Consider the following 23127-nt stretch of genomic DNA (forward strand, 5'->3'; position numbering starts at 1 on the left):
AAATCTAGTTACTTTTGTCTGACTAAAAAAAATTAAAAAGCCAATATTGACTTTCTGCAGGATATGACTAAAAGAAAAAAAAAGTCAATTTGAGGAAGTCTTGTTGCAACTCTACCATCTCATGGGGATTTGCTGATCCCTAGATGCACACATAATGTGTGTTCACATTTCCACTTAAGTGAAATGTCAACTCATCACTGAAGATGACGCATCCAGAAGATCTCCAAGCTCGGAACAACTGCATTCGACATTTTCATTTGATGTACAACATCTAACAATAAAGTTTGGTTAATGAAGACAGAACGGTCGATCGGGCAACACTGGCAACTCACAACGCTGCACCTGTGTAGTGACCGGTGCTGACAATCTGCCCCCACCGTAGTTCAGTTGAGCAACATGCGCGTTCCATGTTCGACCTGCTGGACAAAGTGCTTCTTTAGTGCGATGGTTCTGAGCTAAGAACAGGATAATGAATGAGCAAAGGCTCAATAAAATTTTGTTTTAAGCTTGGCAAAACACTGAAAGAAATGCATGCAATGCTGGTATGTGTTTATGAGGATCAAGCACTGTCCATGAAGTGTGTGTACAAGTAGTTCGGACATTTTTGAGGAGGCCAGGAAAGTGTTTCTGACAATCCCCGTAGTAGACGACCGAAGACTGCTGTCAGTGAGGAAAACACTGAGAAAGTGAGGACACTAATCGTGAATGACTGTGTGCATGATAGTGGATGAACTGCAGATGAACTGTGATTCCATGCAGCAAATCCTTACCCAGGAGTTAGGGAAGAGGAAAACGTGTTGTCATCTTGCGCCACATCACTTGACTGACGATCAGAAGCAGGCACGTTTAGAGGCTTCAGAGGATTTTGTCAAAACAGTGGGTGCGACACCCAATTTCTTGAACCGTATTGTCACTGAGGATGAAACCTGGTGTCTGTGGTACGATCCTGAAATGAAACGGCAAAGCATGGAATGGCATTCTCTGACATCACCTCATCGGAAAAACATCAAAGCCAAAAAATCACGCATCAAAACTACGCTAATCATCTTTTTCGATAGTCAAGACATTATCTACAAGAAATTTCTACCTGAGCGAACAAAGTTGAATGCTGCACAGTACGTTGAAATTTTGATCCATTTCATGCAATGCCTATGCAGGGTACGGCCCCAGTATGCACAACAAGGTTCCTGATTTGTTGTTCATGACAATACTCGCCCATCCACAGCCAATATCGTCAAACACTTCCTGGCAAAAAAGGGGGTGGTGCAACTTGTACATTCACCATACTCGACTGATCTCAATCCTCCAGACTTCTTCCTATTCCATCGACTCAAACTCACTTTGAAAGGAAAGAGATTTGATGATATTCCTGACATCCAACGAAATGTGATGCAGCTTTTGAACACAATCCCAAAGGAAGACTTTGTACAAAGTTTCCAGGACGTGTAATGCAGAGCTCAGTGGTGCATAGTTATGGGAGGTGACTGTTTCGAAGTATAGTAAGGTAACTGTAGTTCATAGTTTATCTAAGTTAATGTTACACGACTATTCACTGAACTTTATTGTCATGGGTTGTATTATTTGTAAACATAAGTTAATGTAATAAATGCTACAAAGCCTTAAAACCCGAACACTCATTTAGAAATACTCTTTGTATCGTATATATCATGAATATCTGATAGCTTTCAGGTAAATCCATTGATAAAAGAAATGGTCTTTGGTACTTGATATAATGGTTCAACAACTGGCCATTAAATGAGAGTGCGACTGGACCATAGTGTTGTGTAATTAAAATGGTGGATTCCTACAGCGTCCTGTAATTGTGAATGGAAGGGTCTACTATAGTGGTTAATGGAGAGATCACCTCCATCTATAAAGTAAGCTGTGTCTTATACAAGCTGGTGTGTAATCATTGCTCAGCTTTTATGTTGGCATGATACCTGCTAAGTTGTCAGTGAAAGGGAGTCTACACTGGATATGCTGTGATGATAAGTGCAACTGGTGCCAACAGCTACCAATACAATTTATATGATGGTGGCAGCACTCCAGTCCATGCGAGGCAGAAATACAATCTGGAGAGGTCACACTAGCAGCTCGGGTGACACCTGCGTCCGGGCCAGCAGCAACTTCAAGACGTTTGCACCTAACTATTTCCTGCTTCTGCTGAAACTAAGTTTGAGCCAATCAAACAGAAGTGTCACTCTGCAAGATAACTATTTAGGCCTGTTCCATGACGACAGCTGTCACACTGGGAAGATCTAGCATGGAGAATGAGCTGCCCTGATCAACTTTTCCACTCTTCGGCAGCACTGTGAAGCAAGACTTTTCCAACAGGACATTGCCGAGTGGAGAGGACTTGGCATTCTGTTTCCAGTACATCTCATACACTTGGAAAGTGTCGGACTTAGTGCCACTTTAACAATCTTCATTCATACAGACTCTAGAGGATTCAACCTGTGATTTTTGGAACTCAGTTTATTTGAGCATTCATTCAATTAAGTAAGTTTCTGTGTGTTTTCTTTTTCTTCAGAAGTTAGTTACTCTGTTAATACCAAATTTTTAAGCTATTTCTTTGTTGCAAATAAAATTGTTTAATGGTATACCTGATGAATGTTATCTGTGATATAAACGAAGTAAGGGACAATAAGAGAAATTCTGTTCTAGACAATGCTCGGCAAGTAAACAGCCACGACCTTGTTGTCTGTTTCAGTATACACAAAATTCTGTTCCTTTCTCCTAGTAACAGAATGTCAGAAGGAAACAAGTGATTTGCTTTAACCCCCCCCCTCCCCCCCCCCCCCCCCCACACACACACACAAATGCTTAACTTCGTCACCGTCCTCCCCAAACATTTTTTTTTTTTGTGGTATATCTTATGTTCTTCCATCCCCAGGCCTTCCCCAAAATAACCTAAAATATCTGTCAACATTTTACACTTAATTCTTGTCCAGAGACATCAGCGAACTGCAAGAACGCAAAAGAAAGTTTTATGATTTGCTGTGTAATACAAGATGAGACCAAATTAGAAATGAGAGCATTGGGAATGACATGCAAGTGACTTGTGCATGGTTGAAATGGTTTGTGCCATGAAATACTTCCATGAATATCTTATCATCTTATTTAAACTTAATTTCACTTGAATTTATAGCTTAGGTTATCATTCTCATTGTTCTGTTTACATTCATGTAATTAGTTCACATTAGGGCATTCATAATTTGAAATATAATAAAGTGATATCAGTACTACAGTTTGCAACATGCAAAACTCTATGAGCTAACCAGTATATTTGAGAAAGTTGATCCACACCAACAGAAAGTCTCGCAGTCCCGTTTTCCTGTAAAGTATTTTGTATAATCACAAATTAATTGAAGTATGAAATAACTGATGTCAAAATTCCAGATTATTAGCATTTTGATGGCAGATATTGTTATAACAATTATGAGATTCCGAACTTTGACTGTGTACTTTTTTTACTTTAATTTTTCTATACAAAATGACATATGCATTGATAAATTAAATTTTCAATTAATTTGTTCTAATTTGCAATATGGACCACATATATGTAAGGAAAGGGATCCACACTGCGGAAGAATAATAGTGTCACTGTATTTTTGTAAATTTCTAACCAACAACATTTTCTACTAGTCAAAATAACATTAGTTCTGGTAGTTCACCCAAAGTAGTAAAATCCAGCCTAGATTGTTTTCAAAGCATGATGTAGTTTATGATATAACGGAAATAATCAACATTTGCAAATATAATGTAATTGGAGATATAAAAAATCTACTCACCAAGTGGCAGCAGAATGCATATATAAAAGATATTAACAGTTTGCAAGCTTTCAGAGTCTGTACTCCTCCTTCTGACAGAAGGACTGAAGGGAAGGAAGGGGAGAGAAGTAAAAGGACTGGTGAGATTCAGGAGAAAGGTTAGAGTTTGGGAAAGTCACTCAGAAACCCAGATCACGGGAGACTTACTGGATGAGTTGAGAAGGAAGAGTCTTTCCTGCTCTGCCAGACAGCACTCTTCTGTCCCATCACCTGTACCTTGCTATATTTTCCTCTTCCCCACCCCCTCCTAATTACTGCTTCTATTTCACATGTAAGTCGCAATCTGGTCCATGCAGCCGGAGATGGTGGTTTTGTGTGTGTGTGTGTGTGTGTGTGTGTGTGTGTGTGTGTGTGTGTGTGTGTGTGTGTGTGTGCGCGCGTGTGTTCCTTATATTGTTGATATTCCAACTTAGAGATACATAATTAACTACAACTTCATGGAAGTGTTTATTCATACTAAAACTGATTGGTGAAGTGTAAAAATCTGTGGGAATCCATTCTGTGTACAATATAACACAACCAGAACAGCAGGTACCAGTGAGTAACATATAGAAATCATTTTTTGCCCTACTAAAAGCTCCTTGCTTGGTGTTATCAACAGACAGTGCTAGGTAACCTAGGCAGTCTTATTTTTCTATTTTTCACTTTTGGTGTAGCTAACCACTTGGTGAGGAGGTATACCTGCTTACACACACCATCACTCTCACAAAGATGTGTGTCATTACCATGTGCTGATGATTGTACAGTAGGCTTATGTGGACAAAACAACAGTGAATTTATTTCTTTCTGGTATAACCACTATGACGGTCAGTAATCCGAGGAAGAAAATACTTACCTCTTAAGACTTCCTGCAATTCCATCTCTTTCCATAAAGTATTAGTTCCTGCCTTTTTATAATTGTTATTTTTCAGTAAATATCTAATGATATTTACATCCTCTTCTCTACTATAAGCTTCTCTGAAAAAGGAGAATGTTGTGAATTAGCATGTAAGGTTCCATCTCTATCACAAGTTCTATGTTTTTATTCCATCAACTATTAGGGAGAGGTATGATTAACTTCGTATGTGCAAGTTTTTACTTTATATCCCCTTTAAGATACAATGGGACATTTTGTTTCCAACAACAACATATGATAGAACACCAGCAGATATCATTTCAATCATCAATATGTCTTTATTATGATGAAAAAAAATAGTACTAACAATATGTAAGTAATATTATTACATTTATAGGTGTTCAGGCATGTGTGTGTCTTATCTTACCCACTGTAGTCTCCCTGAGTCCATTCTCAGCACAATATCCGAATGGTTCATGTGGAGGGAAAAAAATCTAGATTCTTTCTTCACCTTCAGCCACATCTTGCATCAGCATAAACATACATCTCAAGACAGATTCTCTCTGTGTTGCACTTCAGTGTAATGTCTGAGCACTAATTCGACAGCACCACACTCCCTCTTGTATGTGCATGTATTGAATGATATCAATATAATGGAAGGAAACATTCCACGTGGGAAAAATTATATATATAAAAACAAAGATGAGGTGACTTACCGAACAAAAGCGCTGGCAGGTCGATAGACACACAAACAAACACAAACATACACACAAAATTCAAGCTTTCGCAACAAACTGTTGCCTCATCAGGAAAGAGGGAAGGAGAGGGGAAGACGAAAGGAAGTGGGTTTTAAGAGAGAGGGTAAGGAGTCATTCCGCGGAATGACTCCTTACCCTCTCTCTTAAAACCCACTTCCTTTCGTCTTCCCCTCTCCTTCCCTCTTTCCTGATGAGGCAACAGTTTGTTGCGAAAGCTTGAATTTTGTGTGTATGTTTGTGTTTGTTTGTGTGTCTATCGACCTGCCAGCGCTTTTGTTTGGTAAGTCACCTCATCTTTGTTTTTACATGTATTGAATGACTTTTATCCATCTTCCAGACTCTGCCACGCATTATGGCCTTCAACTATATGCACTCATGCTGTCCCTACACATTTTCTAATACACTACTGGCCATTAAAATTGCTACACCACGAAGATGACGTGCTACAGATGTGGAATTTAACTGACAGGAAGAAGATGCTGTGATACGCAAATGATTAGCTTTTCAGAGCATTCACACAAGGTTGGCGCCGGTGGCGAAACCTACAACGTGCTGACATGAGGAAAGTTTCCAACCGATTTCTCATACACAAACAGCAGTTGACCAGCGTTGCCTGGTGAAACATTGTTGTCATGCCTCGTGTAAGGAGGAGAAATGTGTACCATCACGTTTCCAACTTTGATAAAGGTCGGATTGTAGTCTATCGCGATTGTGGTTTATCGTATCGCGACATTGCTGCTCGCGTTGGTTGAGATCCAATAACTGTTAGCAGAATATGGAGTTGGTGGGTTCAGGAGGGTAATACGGAACGCCGTGCTGGATCCCAACAGCCTCATATCACTAGCAGTCGAGATGACAGGCATCTTATCCGCATGGCTGCAATGGATCGTGAAGCCACATCACAATCCCTGAGTCAACAGATGGGGACGTTTGCAAGACAACAACCATCTGCACGAACAGTTCGACGACGTTTGCAGCAGCATGGACTATCAGCTCAGAGACTATGGCTGCGGTTACCCTTGATGCTGCATCACAGACAAGAGCGCCTGTGATGGTACTCAACGACGCATCTGGGTGCACGAATGGAAAAACATCATTTTTTTGGATGAATCCAGGTTCTGTTTACAGCATCATAATGGTTGCATCCGTGTTTGGCGACATCGCGGTGAACGCACACTGGAAGCGTGTATTCGTCATCGCCATACTGGCGAATCAGCCGGCGTGATGGTATGGGGTGCCATTGGTTACACGTCTCGGTCAGCTCTTGTTTGCATTGACGGCACTTTGAACAGTGGATGTTACATCTTAGATGTGTTACGACCCGCGGCTCTACCCTTCATTCGATCTCTGCAAATCACTACATTTCAGCAGGATAATGCACAACCGCATGTTGCAGGTCCTGTACAGGCCTTTCTGGATACAGAAAATGTTCGACTGTTGCCCCGGCCAGCACATTCTCCAGATGTCTCACCAACTGAAAACATCTGGTCAATGGTGGCCGCGCAACTGGCTCATCACAATACACCAGTATCTACTCTGGTTGAACTGTGGTATTGTGTTGAAGCTGCATGGGCAGCTGTACCTGTACACGTTATCCAAGCTCTGTTTGACTCAATGCCCAGGCGTATCAAGGCCGTTATTACGGCCAGAGGTGGTTGTTCTGGGCACTGATTTCTCAGGATCTATGCACCGAAACTGCGTGAAAGTGTAATCATATGTCAGTTCTAGTATAATATATTTGTCCAATGAATACCCGTTTATCATCTGCATTTTTCCTTGGTGTAGCAATTTTAATGGCCAGTAGTGTACTATCTTCTCACCTTGCTTAGTCCATCTGCAATTTGCCTTAATTTCTTTATCATTACAATCATACTTACATCTTGTACTCCAGTACATTCCTTAATCCATATGTATCCACATCTCACTGGCACCCAAGCTGATGACACATGGCAATTAAAAAACTTTGTTTGATTCTGTTTGAAACACAACTGAAGCTTAGTTTAGAAAATGTTATTTATTTTGGGACACCAGATCATTTCTATTCTTCTGTTTACTTCTTTAACTGTCCATTCCCAAAACTGTCTGAAATACAAAAACTCATCCACTGTCAAGTGACAACATTGTTAATCTGCACATATTTTTTCAGTGTGTCGATTAAAAATTATTCTGATTTTACTGCACCTGGTTTTCAGTCCTATTTTTAAAATAGTTTCACCATGGTCATTTGTTCACTGTTCTTGTTGATCTGAACTAGAAACAAAATGAGTAATGTCATCAGCAAACTGAAATGGGCTCAATTTTGCACCAATAACCTTCTCGTTGCTGGAGACATGCTTGCTAAATGCTGTCTTGTGCACAGCTTTCTTACTGCCTACCTGCCCAAAAAGCCTTATGAGTAGACAGTTTAGTTAAAATTAGGAAGACTGTCAGAAATGTTTGAAGGCATGAAAGCTTGTCTTGCTGCCAAAAGGAGAAAACTCATAACAAATTATAATAATTTTGTTTCAGTTTATTTATTACACTTCCTTTCACAAATACCATGATTTCACTTACATACTCAAATCAATGTAATTGCAGAGCAACCAGTCAGATTCAAGTGCTATACACAGTCATAAGTCACTAAACTTACTACTGACATTGCAGAATTGATCATAACTGTTAATTGCGGTTGCTCCGAGATTTTTTCCCCATATGTTTTGCTTCACAAAAATGACATTTGTTTCAGCTAACCAATGTTCTGACGGCAACTACGACAAAGAGTCTCATACAAAGCAACAAGGGACTTTAACAATAAATCACAACCACAATCAAGCAGTCTGAACTTTGAAACGTAACTGGGAAGCAGAGTGAAATTCAGCCTGGAATGTTAATTTATCTGGAGCAAAGAAGTATTATTTCTTCTTGTTCCACTTCATTTCTTCATCTATCTGATATCTTCAAGATCTTTTACTCTTTCCACAAACATCTTTGTTAAATTTTCTCCCTTTGGTACAGGACAAAATAATTTCCATTTTCCAAAGTGAGGAGCATGGTTGTTTAATGAGGTCAACCTGACCACCCTTCTCATGACAGCCACCACAGATAAAATTTGTATTTAAGTGAATCTATTGTTATATGTAACTGATCTTTATTTCAATTTTTGTGTGTCATGTGAGCGATGTGGCAAACAGAAACAGACCAACCATTGTTGCTGCATTTCAGGCAGAGCCAGTCATCCAGAATTAAGAAACAACAGCCAGTGTACATCAGAAAAAGGATAAGTGATGTCGTACTACATTGCCCACTGAAACTTCCTGGCAGATTAAAACTGTGTGCCGGACCGAGACCCGAACTCCGGACCTTTGCCTTTCGCGGGCAAGTGCTCTAACAACTGAGCTACCCAAGCATGACTCACGTCCCGTCCTCACAGCTTTACTTCTGCCAGTACCTTGTCTCCTACCTTCCAAACTTTACAGAAGCTCTCCTGCGAACCTTGCAGAACTAACACTCCTGAAAGAAAGGATATTGCAGAGACATGGCTTAGCCACAGCCTGGGGGATGTTTCAATCTGAGAACTTTGGCCACTATTGATAACAGTTAGAAAAACATATTTGTTGTTTATCAACACACAAAACTATCACAAAAAGTTCACTACCTTCTTGTTTGTTATGAAGTCAACATATTCTGTTTTTGTATGTGTCACTTATGAGTTAAATGCTGTGCTAAATTATTTGAAATAGTGGCAGTTGATGCACAATATACCAGTGACTGTTTGCTGTAACTTTTATTTACGGTGATATTGCATGGCTATTTGCAAGACATTATTGAGACCCTATTATGTGAATTTGTGGGAACATATATGCTAAAGTTCCAATAAGAGAAGATAGGTAACACTGATTAATAGGACATATTATAGCAATGTAAATTCTATAGCTCACTGATTCTAAATCTGATACTGATAAAAAATCTGTGAAGTTTGAAATAAATTCACCGAGTTATAAAATGAAAGGCTGTATTTGCCCAACCACAAGACGAGGAATTTTTCCAAATTCATCATTTGAAAAATACAAAGTCATCTTACTTTTACAGATACAACAGTTGTTCCTTAGGTCAAAATTCTCTCGTTATGTAATAGCTTGGTACAGGGGGTGTGTCACATTTAGATATGAAGCTTTGGCAATAGGCTGTCCTCCTACATTAAAAATATGGTCCGGATTGCAGTAGCCACCAGAAAGATTCACGGGAGGCGCACATCGGAACGGCGCGTCACAGACAGTAGTTGCCGCAAGTAGAGTCCCGTCCACCAGAGGGCACGCGAGAATTCGGCCACGACCTCTGCCAGCGCAACAACAACAACAACAACAACTCAGGCAGCACGGGCCGTGCCCGGTCAGTTCACATCGGGCATGCCTAGGACACAGTCCCGGTCTACGCTAAGTGAAGTGTGACGTAAAATGTGAACAGTGTTACTACACAATTGGCGACGAGTAGGGTCGTTCTTCGCGTGTTGCGTCGTTGTTCCGGTTTCACAGTTTATCCACGGCATGGAGGATTTAGTGCGGGTTTTGGTTGAGCAGCAGACGGAGCTCATGGCCACCATGAAACAAGTGCTTCCGGCTTTGCTCTCCACGCAGTCTGCTCCAGCGCCGTTCCCTCCTCCCTTTCCCCCGTATGACGAGACGGCGAAGGATTGGGACGCATATGAACATCGCCTTCAGCAGCATTTCCTGGCGTTTCATGTTGCTGATGCGGAGGTATGTCGTGCTCTTTTCTTGTCTTGGATATCTCCCTCGCAGTATCAAGTTTTGCAGCAACTAGCGCCGTTGCAGGAGCCCTCGTCCTTGTCTTTTGACACATTGTGTTCCTTGCTGTCTCCATATTATCGCCGCCGCACGCATGTTGTGGCGGCTAGGATCGAGTTCTATCAATGCAAGAAACAGCCCCATCAGTGTTACCGGGCGTGGGCCGTTACCCTGCACGGTCTTAGTTGCAAGTGTCATTTTGTCACGGAGCAGTCGTGAGAGTCGTATGCCCACGTTATGGTGCGCGACGTCATTGTTCGTTTGGCCCCTGATAGGGAGGTCCGGCAACGGCCCTGCAGTTAGAAGACCCTTCCCTTGAGGAAGTCCTGTCCATTGCTCAATCTTATGAAGTCTCTCACGCCGCAGGTCAACAGTTGGAAGCGTGGTGCAACGTCGCTGCGGTTCAGGGCGGCGCGGCCACGTCCACTGCGTCTGGGGTGGATCACGTGCGAGCGGTACAATCCGGCCGTTATGGCTGCTCCCGCACGGCGCATAAACAGAGTTCCGGCCGCCGGCCCCTGTGTGTCGTGCTATATACATCATGATCGGTTGGAGTGACCCCAGCGTTGGGCCGTTTTTCGCAAATGTAATACAAAAGGACACATTGCTAAAGTTTGCCGCTCGGCCTCAAAAGAATCGAAGGAAGCAGTTACAGAGGACATACACGTTGACATTCAGGAAGTTCCGACGCATCGGCACACAAACTCTTTATTGAGGTGTCGGTTCGGTCGCGCCGATTACAACTGCAAGTAGATACGGGCAGGTCAGTTTCTTTGTTGAATGCACAAACTTACTCCGACCTTGGGTCGCCCCCGTTGGCGCCAGTTTACCGGCGTCTAAGCGGTTATGTTAAACAGTTCATTCCCCTACTGGGTCAATTCACTACCAACGTGACTTGCAAATCAGTCACTCGGCCTATTACTTTTATTGTTGTCAGTGATGTGAGCTCCGCTAACCTTTTTGGTTTGGATGCTTTTCAAGTTTTTGGTTTTTCTATCACTGACACCATACAGTTGGTCTCCGAAGACGTTCATTATCACTCATTAGAATCTTTGATCTCTGACTTTCCGGATATCTTTGAGGAGGGCCTGGGGCGTGTTTCAGACTTTGAAGCTCACTTAATGTTGAAGGCGTCGGCTCGCCCGCGTTTTCTACGCGCGAGGCAGATCCCTTGGCTCTCCACCCTCAGGTAAAAGAAGAGCTAGACCGGCTGACAGCCCTACGGGTCGTTCTTCTCATTTCTTCTAGTGAGTGGGCTTTGCCCCTCGTTATTGTCAGGAGACCCTCGGGAAAATTACGTCTTTGTGGCGATTTCAAGGCCACCATTAATTCCCAATTGGTGGTGGACACCTATCCTTTGCCTCGTGCTGATGAATTGTTCTCCGCCATGGCGGGAGGCCAATATTTTTCGAAAATCGATCTTTCGGAAGCTTATCATCAGATACCTCTTGATGACGACTCAAAACGGCTGGCAGTTGTCAACACCTCGTTTGGCCTTTACCAATAGCAGCGGTTGGCCTTCGGAATGTCCAGTGCCCCGGCGATATTCCAGTGTTATCTTGAGCACGTCACGTCGACAATCCCTCATTGTATTAATTACCTGGACGACATAATTTTCATGGGCCGCAGCACGAAGGAACACTTGCACAACCTCCGCACCCTCTTTCTCAAATTCAGGTCCGTGGGCTTGCGTTGCAACCTGCGTAAGTCAAACTTCTACCAACCGTCCATTGAGTATGTGGGCTACACAATCTCTCGGCACGGCGTCCAGCCACTAGGAAGTTTGGTCCAAGGTATCGTCAACCTTCCGCGGTCCGCTTCGCTGAAGGAGTTACAAGCTTTTTTAGGCAACATTGCCTATTACCACCGGATCATTCCCAGGGCTTCCACCGTCGCCCGCCCCCTGTACTGCCTTCTGTGCAAGGGTGTTCCTTTTGATTGGTCGACTGCATGTGAGCGAGCGTTCCCCTCGTTGAAGGGCCTCCTCACATCAGCGCCTTGTTTGGCTACATTTGTCCCCAATAAGCCATTGGTCCTGGCTACAGATGCTTCGCAGTATGGGGAGGGGGCGGTCCTGGCCTATCGCAACACGGATGGCTCCGAGCAGCCACTGGCGTTTGCATCTAAAACTCTTAGTCCCGCACAGGCCCATTACTCCCAGGTGGGAAAAAGAGGCTTTGTCCATTGTCTACGCTGTTACCAAATTTCACCCTTTCTTGTATGGCACGAAGTTTCAGTTAATCTCTGACCACAAGCCGTTAATATCGTTATTTGGTCCCGCCTCTCAGATTCTGGATAGGGCGGCCCACAGACTACAGCGCTGGGCCTTGTTCCTCTCTAAGTACCATTATGACATTCATTTTCGCCCTGCCAGACAGCATGCCAACGCAGACGCTCTTTCCTGTCTTCCGGTGGGCCCAGATCCTACGTTCGATTGAGAGGAGATTATGTGTTTTCATTTGGATGTGGCGTCCCGCCAAGCGGTTGATGGCTTCCCGATCACTAGTTCTAGAGATACCAGGGAAACGGCAGCTGACCCGGTTCTCCGGCAAGTAGTTCGCCTCATTCAGCAGGGGTGGTCATCCCGACCTCCAGGCCGGGCCTCGGACCCTCTTCGTAATTATTTTGTTCTACGAGACCGCCTCTCCGTCTTGGAAGGAGCTCTCCTTCTGGCTACTGATGATACAGCGCCTCGCGTGGTTGTTCCTGCAAGTTTGCAAAGGGAAGTCCTCACGTTATTACGTGAGGGGCACTGGGGTGTTTCCTGTACTAAAACCTTGGCTCGCAGACATGTGTACTGGCCCGGTATTGACAGAGAGATTGAGCACTTGGTGGCCGCCTGTTCCCAGTGTGCGAGCCAACAGGCATCTCCCAGGTCAGCGTTCTCTTCATGGCCGCCTGCAACACAGGCATGGGAATGTGTTCACATCGATTTTGCCGGCCCGTTTCTCAATGGCTTTTGGTTCATTATCATTGATGCTTATTCCCGATTTCCATATGTGGTTCGCTGCTCCTCAACCACTTAAGAAGTTGCAATCCAGGCACTAGCAAAAATCTTTTCTGTGGAAGGCCTGCAAGTCACCCTGGTCTCAGACAATGGAACTCAGTTTATTTCACAGACCTTCCAGGATTTTTGTAGGCGCTTTGGTATTCGGCACGTTTGCTCTCCCCCCTTTCATCCACAATCGAATGGGGAAGCCGAGCGCATGGTACGCACATTTAAGACGCAGATGAAAAAGAATGTGCACAAATTTCCTGCGGAGAAGGCGTTGACGTTTTTCCTGACGGCATACCGGACCACACCAATTGGAGAACGCAGCCCCGCAGAGCTCCTCCACGGGCGCCTACCTAGGACTCTGCTGCACCTCCTCCGGCCCGGACCTCGCCAGTCTTCACAAAACGGAGTACCCGGCTTTCCACTGGGTATGTCGGTCTGGGCACGTCGGTTTGGTCGCAATCCATGTTGGATACCGGCAGTGGTCCTGCGCCGAAATGGCCGCCGCCTCTATACCTTCCAGACGGGGGACTGGGAGATACGTCGTCACCAAAATCAGCTACGTCCACGTTTGGGCACCCACCATCCGACCCCTCGGGCACCGGCCTCCCCATTGCCGACACCTGTGTTGGTTTCTCCGGGGACACTACCACCCCTCCCCCCAGCGATTCCACCGCACTGCGATGGCTCTCAGCCTTGGCAGCCTCCAGTGGTTCCAGCACCGGCATCGCCATCGTTAGCGATGCCCCAGCGAGAGCCAGCCTCCCTCGCAGGCCCGGTTTGTCAGGAGGCTGGTTCCCCTGTGGTTGTCCCTTCCCCATCGTCCCCGCCACTGGGTCTTGCCCCTCCCGGGGTGGACCAGGATCCGGAGTTCGACGGCCTGTCTCCTGTTCTGTCCCGGGCTCCAGTGGTGGGACGACGGGGGCCTCTTCGTGTGGGTCACTTCCAGCCGTATTCGAAGGTTCTGGCTCGAGGGTTGGCAGATCCCCTCGACTCCAGCCTTCCGATGGACGTGGAGGTCATCGCTCCTGCACGACGCTCCACCTTCCGATGCAGTGGATCACAGTGGCTTAACCCCCCAAAGGAGGAGTGCAGTAGCCACCAGAAAGATCGCGGGAGGCGCACATCGGCACGGCGCGTCACGGATGGTAGTTGCCGCAAGTAGAGTCCCGTCCACCAGAGGGCACGCGAGAATTCGGTCGCGACCTCTGCCAGCGCAACAACAACAACAACAACAACTCAGGCAGCACGGGCCGTGCCCAGTCAGTTCACATCGGGCATGCCTAGGACACAGTCCCAGTCTACGCTAAGTGAAGTGCGACGTAAAACGTGAACAGTGTTACTACACAGGTTGTTGTTATTCTGATTGATTACAATATTTAAATAGCATTTACAGTCAATGTTCTCACAAAATATGTTATTTTTGTGCAATTAAAGCTTAAAAATCATTAAATATAAAGATCTGGTCACGTGATTGAAAATGCTCTGTTGTTGGCTGATGCTCTCATGACGTTACAGGATAGGAGTAAGACGAAGCTATATGTGCGTTATAACAGGATTAGCTGAAGTTATGAGGTTTTTACCTACTTTTCTGCAAACAGTTTAGCTATTAAGTGATGGAAAGCTCAGTTACAACTTTTAAGTAACAACTAAAAGGAATTTTGTGAACACTGATAGTGGAAGTCTTGCAAAAATCGATGCATTTATGCTCCACCCATTTCAAGTGACGGTATGTGTGATGACGGACATTCTTTTCCCTGCTCCTGGCAACATTATTAAACTTGCTCGAAACTAAGGAATTGTCGAATTTTTGCAAATGGGTCCATATATTAAAACTAAGATTGTCAACTATCAGTCATGAGCTGCGACCTAAAGCACAATAAAATTATTCTTGGCAAAACTTTGTACTGATTTCCTCCGTCGAAGACACCCAGCAGAGAGCCTATTTCTAGCAGGCATTCTGTGGCACAATGGATAATGCATCTGACTGCAGAGAAAGAGGTGAAGTGTTTGAATCCTGGAAGGGTTATACATTTTTAAAAGTTTTACATTAAATACAAAAATAGCGTTAGCAACAACTGATTGCAGCTGTTGTTTCAATTATGGGATGTATTATGCAGGGTGTTACAAAAAGGTACGGCCAAACTTTCAGGAAACATTCCTCACACACAAAGAAAGAAAATATGTTATAGGGACATGTGTCCGGAAACGCTTACTTTCCATTTTAGAGCTCATTTTATTACTTCTCTTCAAATCACATTAATCATGGAATGGAAACACACAGCAACAGAACATACCAGCGTGACTTCAAACACTTTGGTACAGGAAATGTTCAAAATGTCCTCCGTTAGCGAGGATACATGCATCCACCCTCCATCGCATGGAATCCCTGATGCGCTGATGCAGCCCTGGAGAATGGCTTATTGTATCACAGCCGTCCACAATACGAGCACGAAGAGTCTCTACATTTGGTACCGGGGTTGCGTAGACAAGAGCTTTCAAATGCCCCCATAAATGAAAGTCAAGAGGGTTGAGGTCAGGAGAGCGTGAAGGCCATGGAATTGATCCGCCTCTACCAATCCATCGGTCACCGAATCTGTTGTTGAGAAGCGTACGAACACTTCGACTGAAATGTCCAGGAGCTCCATCGTGCATGAACCACATGTTGTGTCGCACTTGTAAAGGCACATGTTCTAGCAGCACAGGAAGAGTATCCCGTATGAAATCATGACAACGTGCTCCATTGAGCGTAGGTGTAAGAACATACTGACAAAACTAAAATGAGCTCTAACATGGAAATTAAGCGTTTCCGGGCACATGTCCACATAACATTTTTTCTTTGTCTGTGTGTGAGGAATGTTTCCTGAAAGTTTGGCCGTACCTTTTTGTAACACCCTGTATATAGCTTCACATTAGTGTTAGTCTGAGAACTGGACAATGGAGCACAAACACATTTACTTTGCTTTTGGAAAGCACTGCTAAGTAGTGAAGATATCGCCATATGCCTAAAGTACAATGAGGTGTAGGATGATGAGGTTATATGGAGAGATATATAACGTGTACAACACGCAGGTGACACAGGCGTAAGAGCTGTGATGTTTGTGAGAGTAAACTAACGTTGTAGTCTGAAGCAGACTTAGTTCATTTTTATTTAAGTTGAAGAAACTACAAAAGTTTAAACAATAAGAATCCTAGCTGGTCAGTACAAAGATAAAAACATTGCTTCTCATAAAGTAAAAAGTGTGTGGTCACATTAGATAGAAAATAGCTTTTTGAACATAAAGTGCGTGAATAGTGATTGCAAATGTAAGCACATATAAACAGCAAGGAAAATACAATAATATTATGTTTCTGATCGGTGTGGTGAAGTTCTGTGATTGTGATTTAGTTATCATATGAGATGAGTTTTAGTCGTTTTACAAACAAGTTAAAATGTTCTTTCATATTAGATTCGAACCAGCGATCTATGGACATCAACTCATGTAATTCAGTGGTCTACCGCTGTAACAAGTGATCTACCGAAGCTTTTCCGCTGACTTTCAGTGGATCGCACAAGTTGCTGAACAGTATCAGTCAGTACAACCAATCAAGTATTAACATTCGAATGGGTTGGCTTCATAATCCAAAATCAATTTCAGATGCTGTAGTACGCAAACATTATGTGCAACACAACCTTCCTCTTCAGAATGGTATAATTTTATTGCATGCTCCTCTTGAACAAATGTGAGTCACAATTCCCGCATCACTGCAGCAACATGTTTTGGAACTGATATCCAGAAGACTTTGGGGAATCACTAGAACTAAGCAGTTGGCACAAGAGCACTGTACGTAGCCCGGGCTTGACAATCAGCTAGAACATATGGTGGCCCACTGCTATGCTTGCACAGATAACCGGCAGCACTGCACCAGGAATTTTTCAAGTGGTCTCGATCTAACGGTCCTTGGCAATGCAACCCCAGAGATTTTGCTATTCCTTTCTGGAAAACATGGTGGCTGATTATCACTGATGCATATAGTATATGATTTTGAAGGCCTTTTCTGGAACACACAGTGGGTGGCCATCATTGATGCATACAGCATGTATCTATTTGTCATTTCCATGAATTTGACACTAGCACTAGTGGAGAAAGAGCTTCTGTCTTTTGTCTAGAAGGTTTGCCAGGAACAATTGTTTTGGACAATGGACGACAGATTCTTTCATTGGAATTTTAACAGTTACGTCAACAAAATGGGATTCTTCATATGCGAATAACACTGTTCTCTCCTCAATTAAATGGTGAAGCCAGACATTTCATTCACATTTTCAAGGCTCATATGTCCAAACTTGATGCCCCGCATTCAAGGGAAAATGCTTTGTTATTGTTTCTCATCACCTATCGTGCTCTGCCTTTTCGTAACACTTTGCTGGCAGATTTATTATATGGTCATTGTTACCACATTAGCTGCATATATTTAACCCTTCACAGCCTACTTTAGATGCCAACATCACAATGACGTTCCACACAATTAACAAAAAACGCCCACACTGCTGCCCAGGAACACTTTGCAAGTGCCTGACTTTCATGTGCATGCGTCATCAGATGACTCTGCCTTGGAGATTGACCCCTGTCCATCTATGCAGCCACTGCCTCGGCATCTGTTGCTATTCACAGTGAGGTCAGCCACGGACATCAAGTCTGCATCAGCCATATAGCATTTGGCATCCACAGCAGTGTCAATGAACCCATTTATGACGTTGGAGGGATGTGCTCCCTTCAGTTCTTTGGCAAATGTTCCTGGTGGTTTGCAAGGCAAATGTGGGGATGCAGGTCAGTTGGTGTGATCTGCCATTACAAAACAGCCAACTCCATCAGCAATCATGGCACAGACCTCTCCCATGCTGTTGCCCGAACTAAAACTATGGGACAATAATGCCCCCCCCCCCCCCCCCCACACACACACACATACACACACACACAAAACTCGGTTATAATGTTCTCATGTCCACAGAAGAGACATTTGAACTGGCTGCCACTGCTACTGAGGGTTGCACACCACCAGATGACACTGAATTCACATTGCATCTGCAATTGTGACTGGACCATGTGTCAGATTACTCTAGGGTCTCACTAAAAGACTTGCAGGGATACAAATCAATGTTGCTACTCTGATTACTAGTGAATACTGTAATCTAGTACTAGTGGAACAGAGATATTTGAAAGAAATTCAAAGATGCAAAGTTATACATGCTTAATATTGTATATACTGTAAGGAAATATACTTATGTTTAAATCATTCTATAGTGTTCTCTTATAGAAAAATTTTGTTATGGAATTTTGTTTGTGTTGACTAACTCAGATTGCAACCTCAAAAGATGGAATCTAATTTTATTCATTAACTTGCCTGTAGTTTTTCTTACCTCCATTTCCTTTTCTGTGGCAAAAGCTCTGAACCTCGGGTTTCCTTTACCTTATTAACTGAATTATTTTGGTTTGAATTTCTGAGGCATCTGTGAGAAGAAAACATGGATAATTAATCAAGATGTTTAAACTAATTGTTACCCATGCAACAGGGACAAAATGTAATCCTTAGCAAAAATACTGTGCACAAAATGGCATGGAAGCATAGATCACGGTGTTATCAGTGCACTCGACAACACTGTGCCATTACTTGTAATACTAGCAATTAACCTTTAAGCTAGATGCAGCCCTCTAATCCTTTTAAACCAGATTTGCACAAATGTGCAGGTCACTTTGCATAATTATTTTCTGAATTTGCTTTCACTTCCCCATCGGTGAAAACATAATTACTGTTTTGAGAGTGTCACTTAAAACAGTTTTTCAAAAGTAAGCCTTAGTCCATAGGTTTGAAAAGTTTTGTAATCAGGTAATGGACTTCAAAATATACCACGGTGCTTCAAGAAACCTGGATGATGCAGGGCTGGGACTTGGTCCTTCTGTGGTTCTTTGGATATTACAGATCATTCCTTGTGGAAGCTACTTGTATTTTGACAGATATTTCACTACAATATCCTTGTTGGAGAAATCTGTTGACATGGGATATCATGGAACAGGATCAAATATAACAACCAGGATAGGAGTAAATTCCCATGATAATACAAAATTAAGAAGAGGAGAATCAGCATAGACTGTTCAAGGCGATTAAAAGACTGTTGAATTCACCCAGAACAGAAGCTGGATTAGTGGTAACACATTCATTCCATGTATCTCTGTTGTACGCAGATATAACCAGTCAATGGGGGTGGAGGAGGAGGGGTGGTGGACCTCTGGGATCAACAAATGGAGTGTTACCAAAGATGGTTTTGGGCCAGGAAATGGACTTTTATGAACATTCTCCAGTTCCTCAACTTGGTTTGAGTGAGCGGCTGGATGGAATACAGAATACCCGAAAAATGGCACAAAATTCCACAGAAAGATATTCAGGACAGAACCTGAGTCTGAGGCATTTGAAAGATTCAAATATTGCAATCCTCCCGCCCTTGTTCCTTGCAATGAGAAGAGATCAGATGGTTATGATCATTTCCTTTTCACTGATCATTAATTTCCCTATGAATGCTTAGGTTAACATCATGTAACACAAAAACCAAAAACCGTTGTAAAAAGTGTGTTTTGTATTTATATCTTTTGAGACACAAAAATTGTTTCAAGCAGTCACACAAAGAAGTACTGAGCTCCTGGTCTGTTATTGTCAATGATTTTTCAATTATTGTTTTCCAGCTACTTTAATTAATCACTTAAATTTCTATTTTAGTATGCACAGAAACCAATAACAAAGTACACAACGTTATATAGATAAGACAAGAACGCAGTTCATCTATCAACCACAGTCCTGTGCCTGTCCTAACAGGCCTCGGAAGGCCCATTGGTGCCAACCGATTGCCATGTCATCCTCAACAAATAGGCGTCACTGGATATGGATATAGAGAAGCATGTGGTTAGTATACCACCCTGCCAGCCACTGTCAGTTTTCGTGACCAGACTCACTACTTTTCAATCAAATAACTCCTCAGTTGGACTCACAAGGGTTTAGTGCACCTGACTTGCCAACAGCACTTGGCAACCCCAGATGGTCACCCATTCAAATGCTAGCCAAACCCAACAGCATTAACTTTGATCATCTGACAGGAGCTGTTGTTACCAATGAGGCAAGGGGGCTTCCTGTGTACTAGTGAACCCTAACACATACACTTTATAAATAAACCCTAACCTGCACTAATGGGTGTGTCATCTTTTTAGTAAAAAGGTTTAAAAAAAATATATGAAGCACCATAATGACTCACAAATTACACAAGTTTTTGTAGTTAAACCACCTGATTCAGAGGTCTGAACTGTTTTTAAGCAAGTCTCAACATACTATATTTCCTACGAATAGTAATGTAACCACTTTATGTTATGAAGTATTAATTAATATCTAGGATTTTATTTGTTATTAGTGTTAATTCACAAAATTTCTATACACAGACTAGTAGGCATAATCCGTATCACTTCAGGCAGGAGGGTTACCTTTGCAGTTTCAAATGTTATTGAATTTAGCACATGTTAAAATTCAGGAGTAAGTAAGAAACATGTATTTTTTTTTGTTTTCCCCAAAAAAATTCCTGCCCCAAGATACAGGCCTCCAAAAATGACACTGCTAACATCATTTTGAAGATGAAAAATTCAGAAAAAAAATTTAAATGCTGTATGTCTGTAAAAGTTCTAGATATTTTGTTAGAGTTTTTTTTAATTTGAAATGTAATTGCTTTATGATTACAATGGTATCCTCCATTAGAACATATCTGTCAAAGTTCTTTTACTGTCACCTTCTGATTTTTTTTTTGTAATTTACAGAATTTTTTTCCTCAAAAATGCCAATCCAGAAAAGTTAGATTAAAATGATTAGTACCATGTAGTGCTATATTGTCTGTAAAGGAGTGCTTCCACTATTTCTATTGTCTTTGCTGCAGTTATTTCTTATCACTTTCTTTGCTGCAATTATTTCTTTTGACTTTCATTGTTGCAGATATTCCTTACACTTTGTTGTAGTTTCCTGTCAGTTTCTTTGTAGTGGTTGTTCATTGCAGGTTTCTGTATTGTAGTTGTTCAGTGCTAATTTGTTTACTGAAGAGGCTTCTAAGAAATCTGAGACCATTCAGTGAGTTCTGTGTTTCGGTGAGGAGTTTGCCAGTTGACACAGTTGCCGTGTGTTTTATGAAAAGGACTATTTCAAATGTCTTCTGACTGGCTGACCTTTGCATATCCACAGAAGAGTGTTATGTAAGACAAAAAAAAAAAAAAAAAAAAAAAAACAGACTTTGTTCAGCTTGAGAATAAGTGTTCGCATTTGAAGACTCTGTTTCAAGGTGAAGACATTTCTAGTGATGGCTTTTTGTGTTCTAAATGTTTCGACAGAATAACAACAATGATAGTATCTGAACAAGGTGATGCCTCCCATGGTGCACATGATGCAGATTTTGCATCAATAGAGGAAGAATTAAATACCCTGAATCAGTCAACGATAGAGGTAGGTGTGAGTCCTGTTAAGAAACTGTGGTCAGTGAAGTCAAGTCATAAGCTCTACGCATCAAGAAAGTGCAGAAAAATTACTAAAGCCATGGATGAATAAACTACAGCAAAACTGACCACACTCTTCAAAGTAGAAATTAGATCTTAAGTAGAAAATGAACCAAAGCACTCTTGCACCTCTTGCCAGGATTTTTTCACAAATATCAAATCAGCTGTTGAATATTGTGTCTAGTGAAAAGGTGCAAGTTTGAACTAATATAACCATGTTCCATCAGTATCAAAGTACATGGTAGACAAATCAAGAAATGTGAGGTCTGTAAAAGCAGTCTTTGGAAGACCAAACCCCTATTACGGTCATCCTATAGAAGCAGCTCATGTTCAAATAGTGTAGTCATTTTATCTGGAAGATAAATGGGATTGTTCTTGCCAGAGTGACAACCAAAAAGGCACTATAACTGCAACAGTTCAAGGTCAAAAAGTTATGAAAGGGAAGAAGTACATGACTCGCAGCATTAAAGAAACTTTTGTAATTTATAAGAGCAACAATAAAACTTCACATACTGAAAGATCAAAATTTTATGCACTATCACCTAAGGGTAGTTCCACACCCACCTAGAGATGTCTGTTTACGTGTGTACTGCACGAATTTTGAACTTTGTGTGGTAACTTTGAAGAACTTACTGGAGCACGTGACATATGACACCCCTTGGCTGGGCGTGTGAAGTCATTAGTAGTCTGTAACGCAAAGTGAGAGATTTTTTGGTTTCAAGAATGTGGTGACTTCCATGGAAAGGGAGGACAGTCTATACAAACACTTGGCCTGGAAGACGTAGCAGATAACTCTGCAGAAATTACATATGCGACATGGGAGCAAAATGAACTATTTAAGAAAACTGTTGCCTTTGACAGTTTCATTGATGAACTTGGTAAATGGTCAGTGAACGCAGTAACAGACCAGCGTCTGAAGAAATTGCAGCAACAACACATTGCAGAAGTGAAAGGGTGTGTGCAGGGTGAAGAACTATATTTAGTACTTCACTGTGATTTTACTGAGAACTGGTCTGTAATTCTCCCACAAGAAGTACAAGGATATCACTGGAGTAATGACCAGATTTCAATTTTTACAGGAGTGACACATTTTCAAAACAAGACCAAAAGTGTTGCAGTTATAAGTGATGACACAGAACATGACTCCGCACATCCTTTGCTAGCAATGTGCAAAATTCTTCAACTGCAAACAGGGGCAGAGGAGATCATCATCATTTCTGATGGTGCTCCTAGTCATTTTAAAAATTGTTACTAGCTGTTTGAACTGAGTTAAGTCACTTGTGCCAACTGACAGGGTATACAGTGCTACTGCTCACGGGAAGGGCCTTGTAATGGTGTAGGAAGCCTGCTGAAGCACCATGCTACAAAACATAATC

At 42.5% G+C, this 23127-nt stretch overlaps 1 protein-coding gene across 2 annotated transcripts in view; it reads right to left on the reverse strand.

The window, feature by feature from the left end:
- LOC124713219 overlaps positions 1–23127 on the reverse strand; it is a 181640-nt gene that overhangs the window by 92606 nt on the left and 65907 nt on the right. For both annotated transcript variants that reach the window (XM_047242932.1, XM_047242931.1), the window contains exons 4-5: positions 18598–18687; positions 4666–4787 (exon numbers count right to left, since the gene is read on the reverse strand). In XM_047242932.1, the coding sequence (XP_047098888.1) occupies positions 4666–4787; positions 18598–18687 (212 nt within the window). The remainder of the gene's footprint in view (positions 1–4665; positions 4788–18597; positions 18688–23127) is intronic.

The sequence above is a fragment of the Schistocerca piceifrons genome, chromosome 1, assembly GCF_021461385.2.
Source record: "Schistocerca piceifrons isolate TAMUIC-IGC-003096 chromosome 1, iqSchPice1.1, whole genome shotgun sequence".
NCBI classification, from domain to species: domain Eukaryota; kingdom Metazoa; phylum Arthropoda; class Insecta; order Orthoptera; family Acrididae; genus Schistocerca; species Schistocerca piceifrons.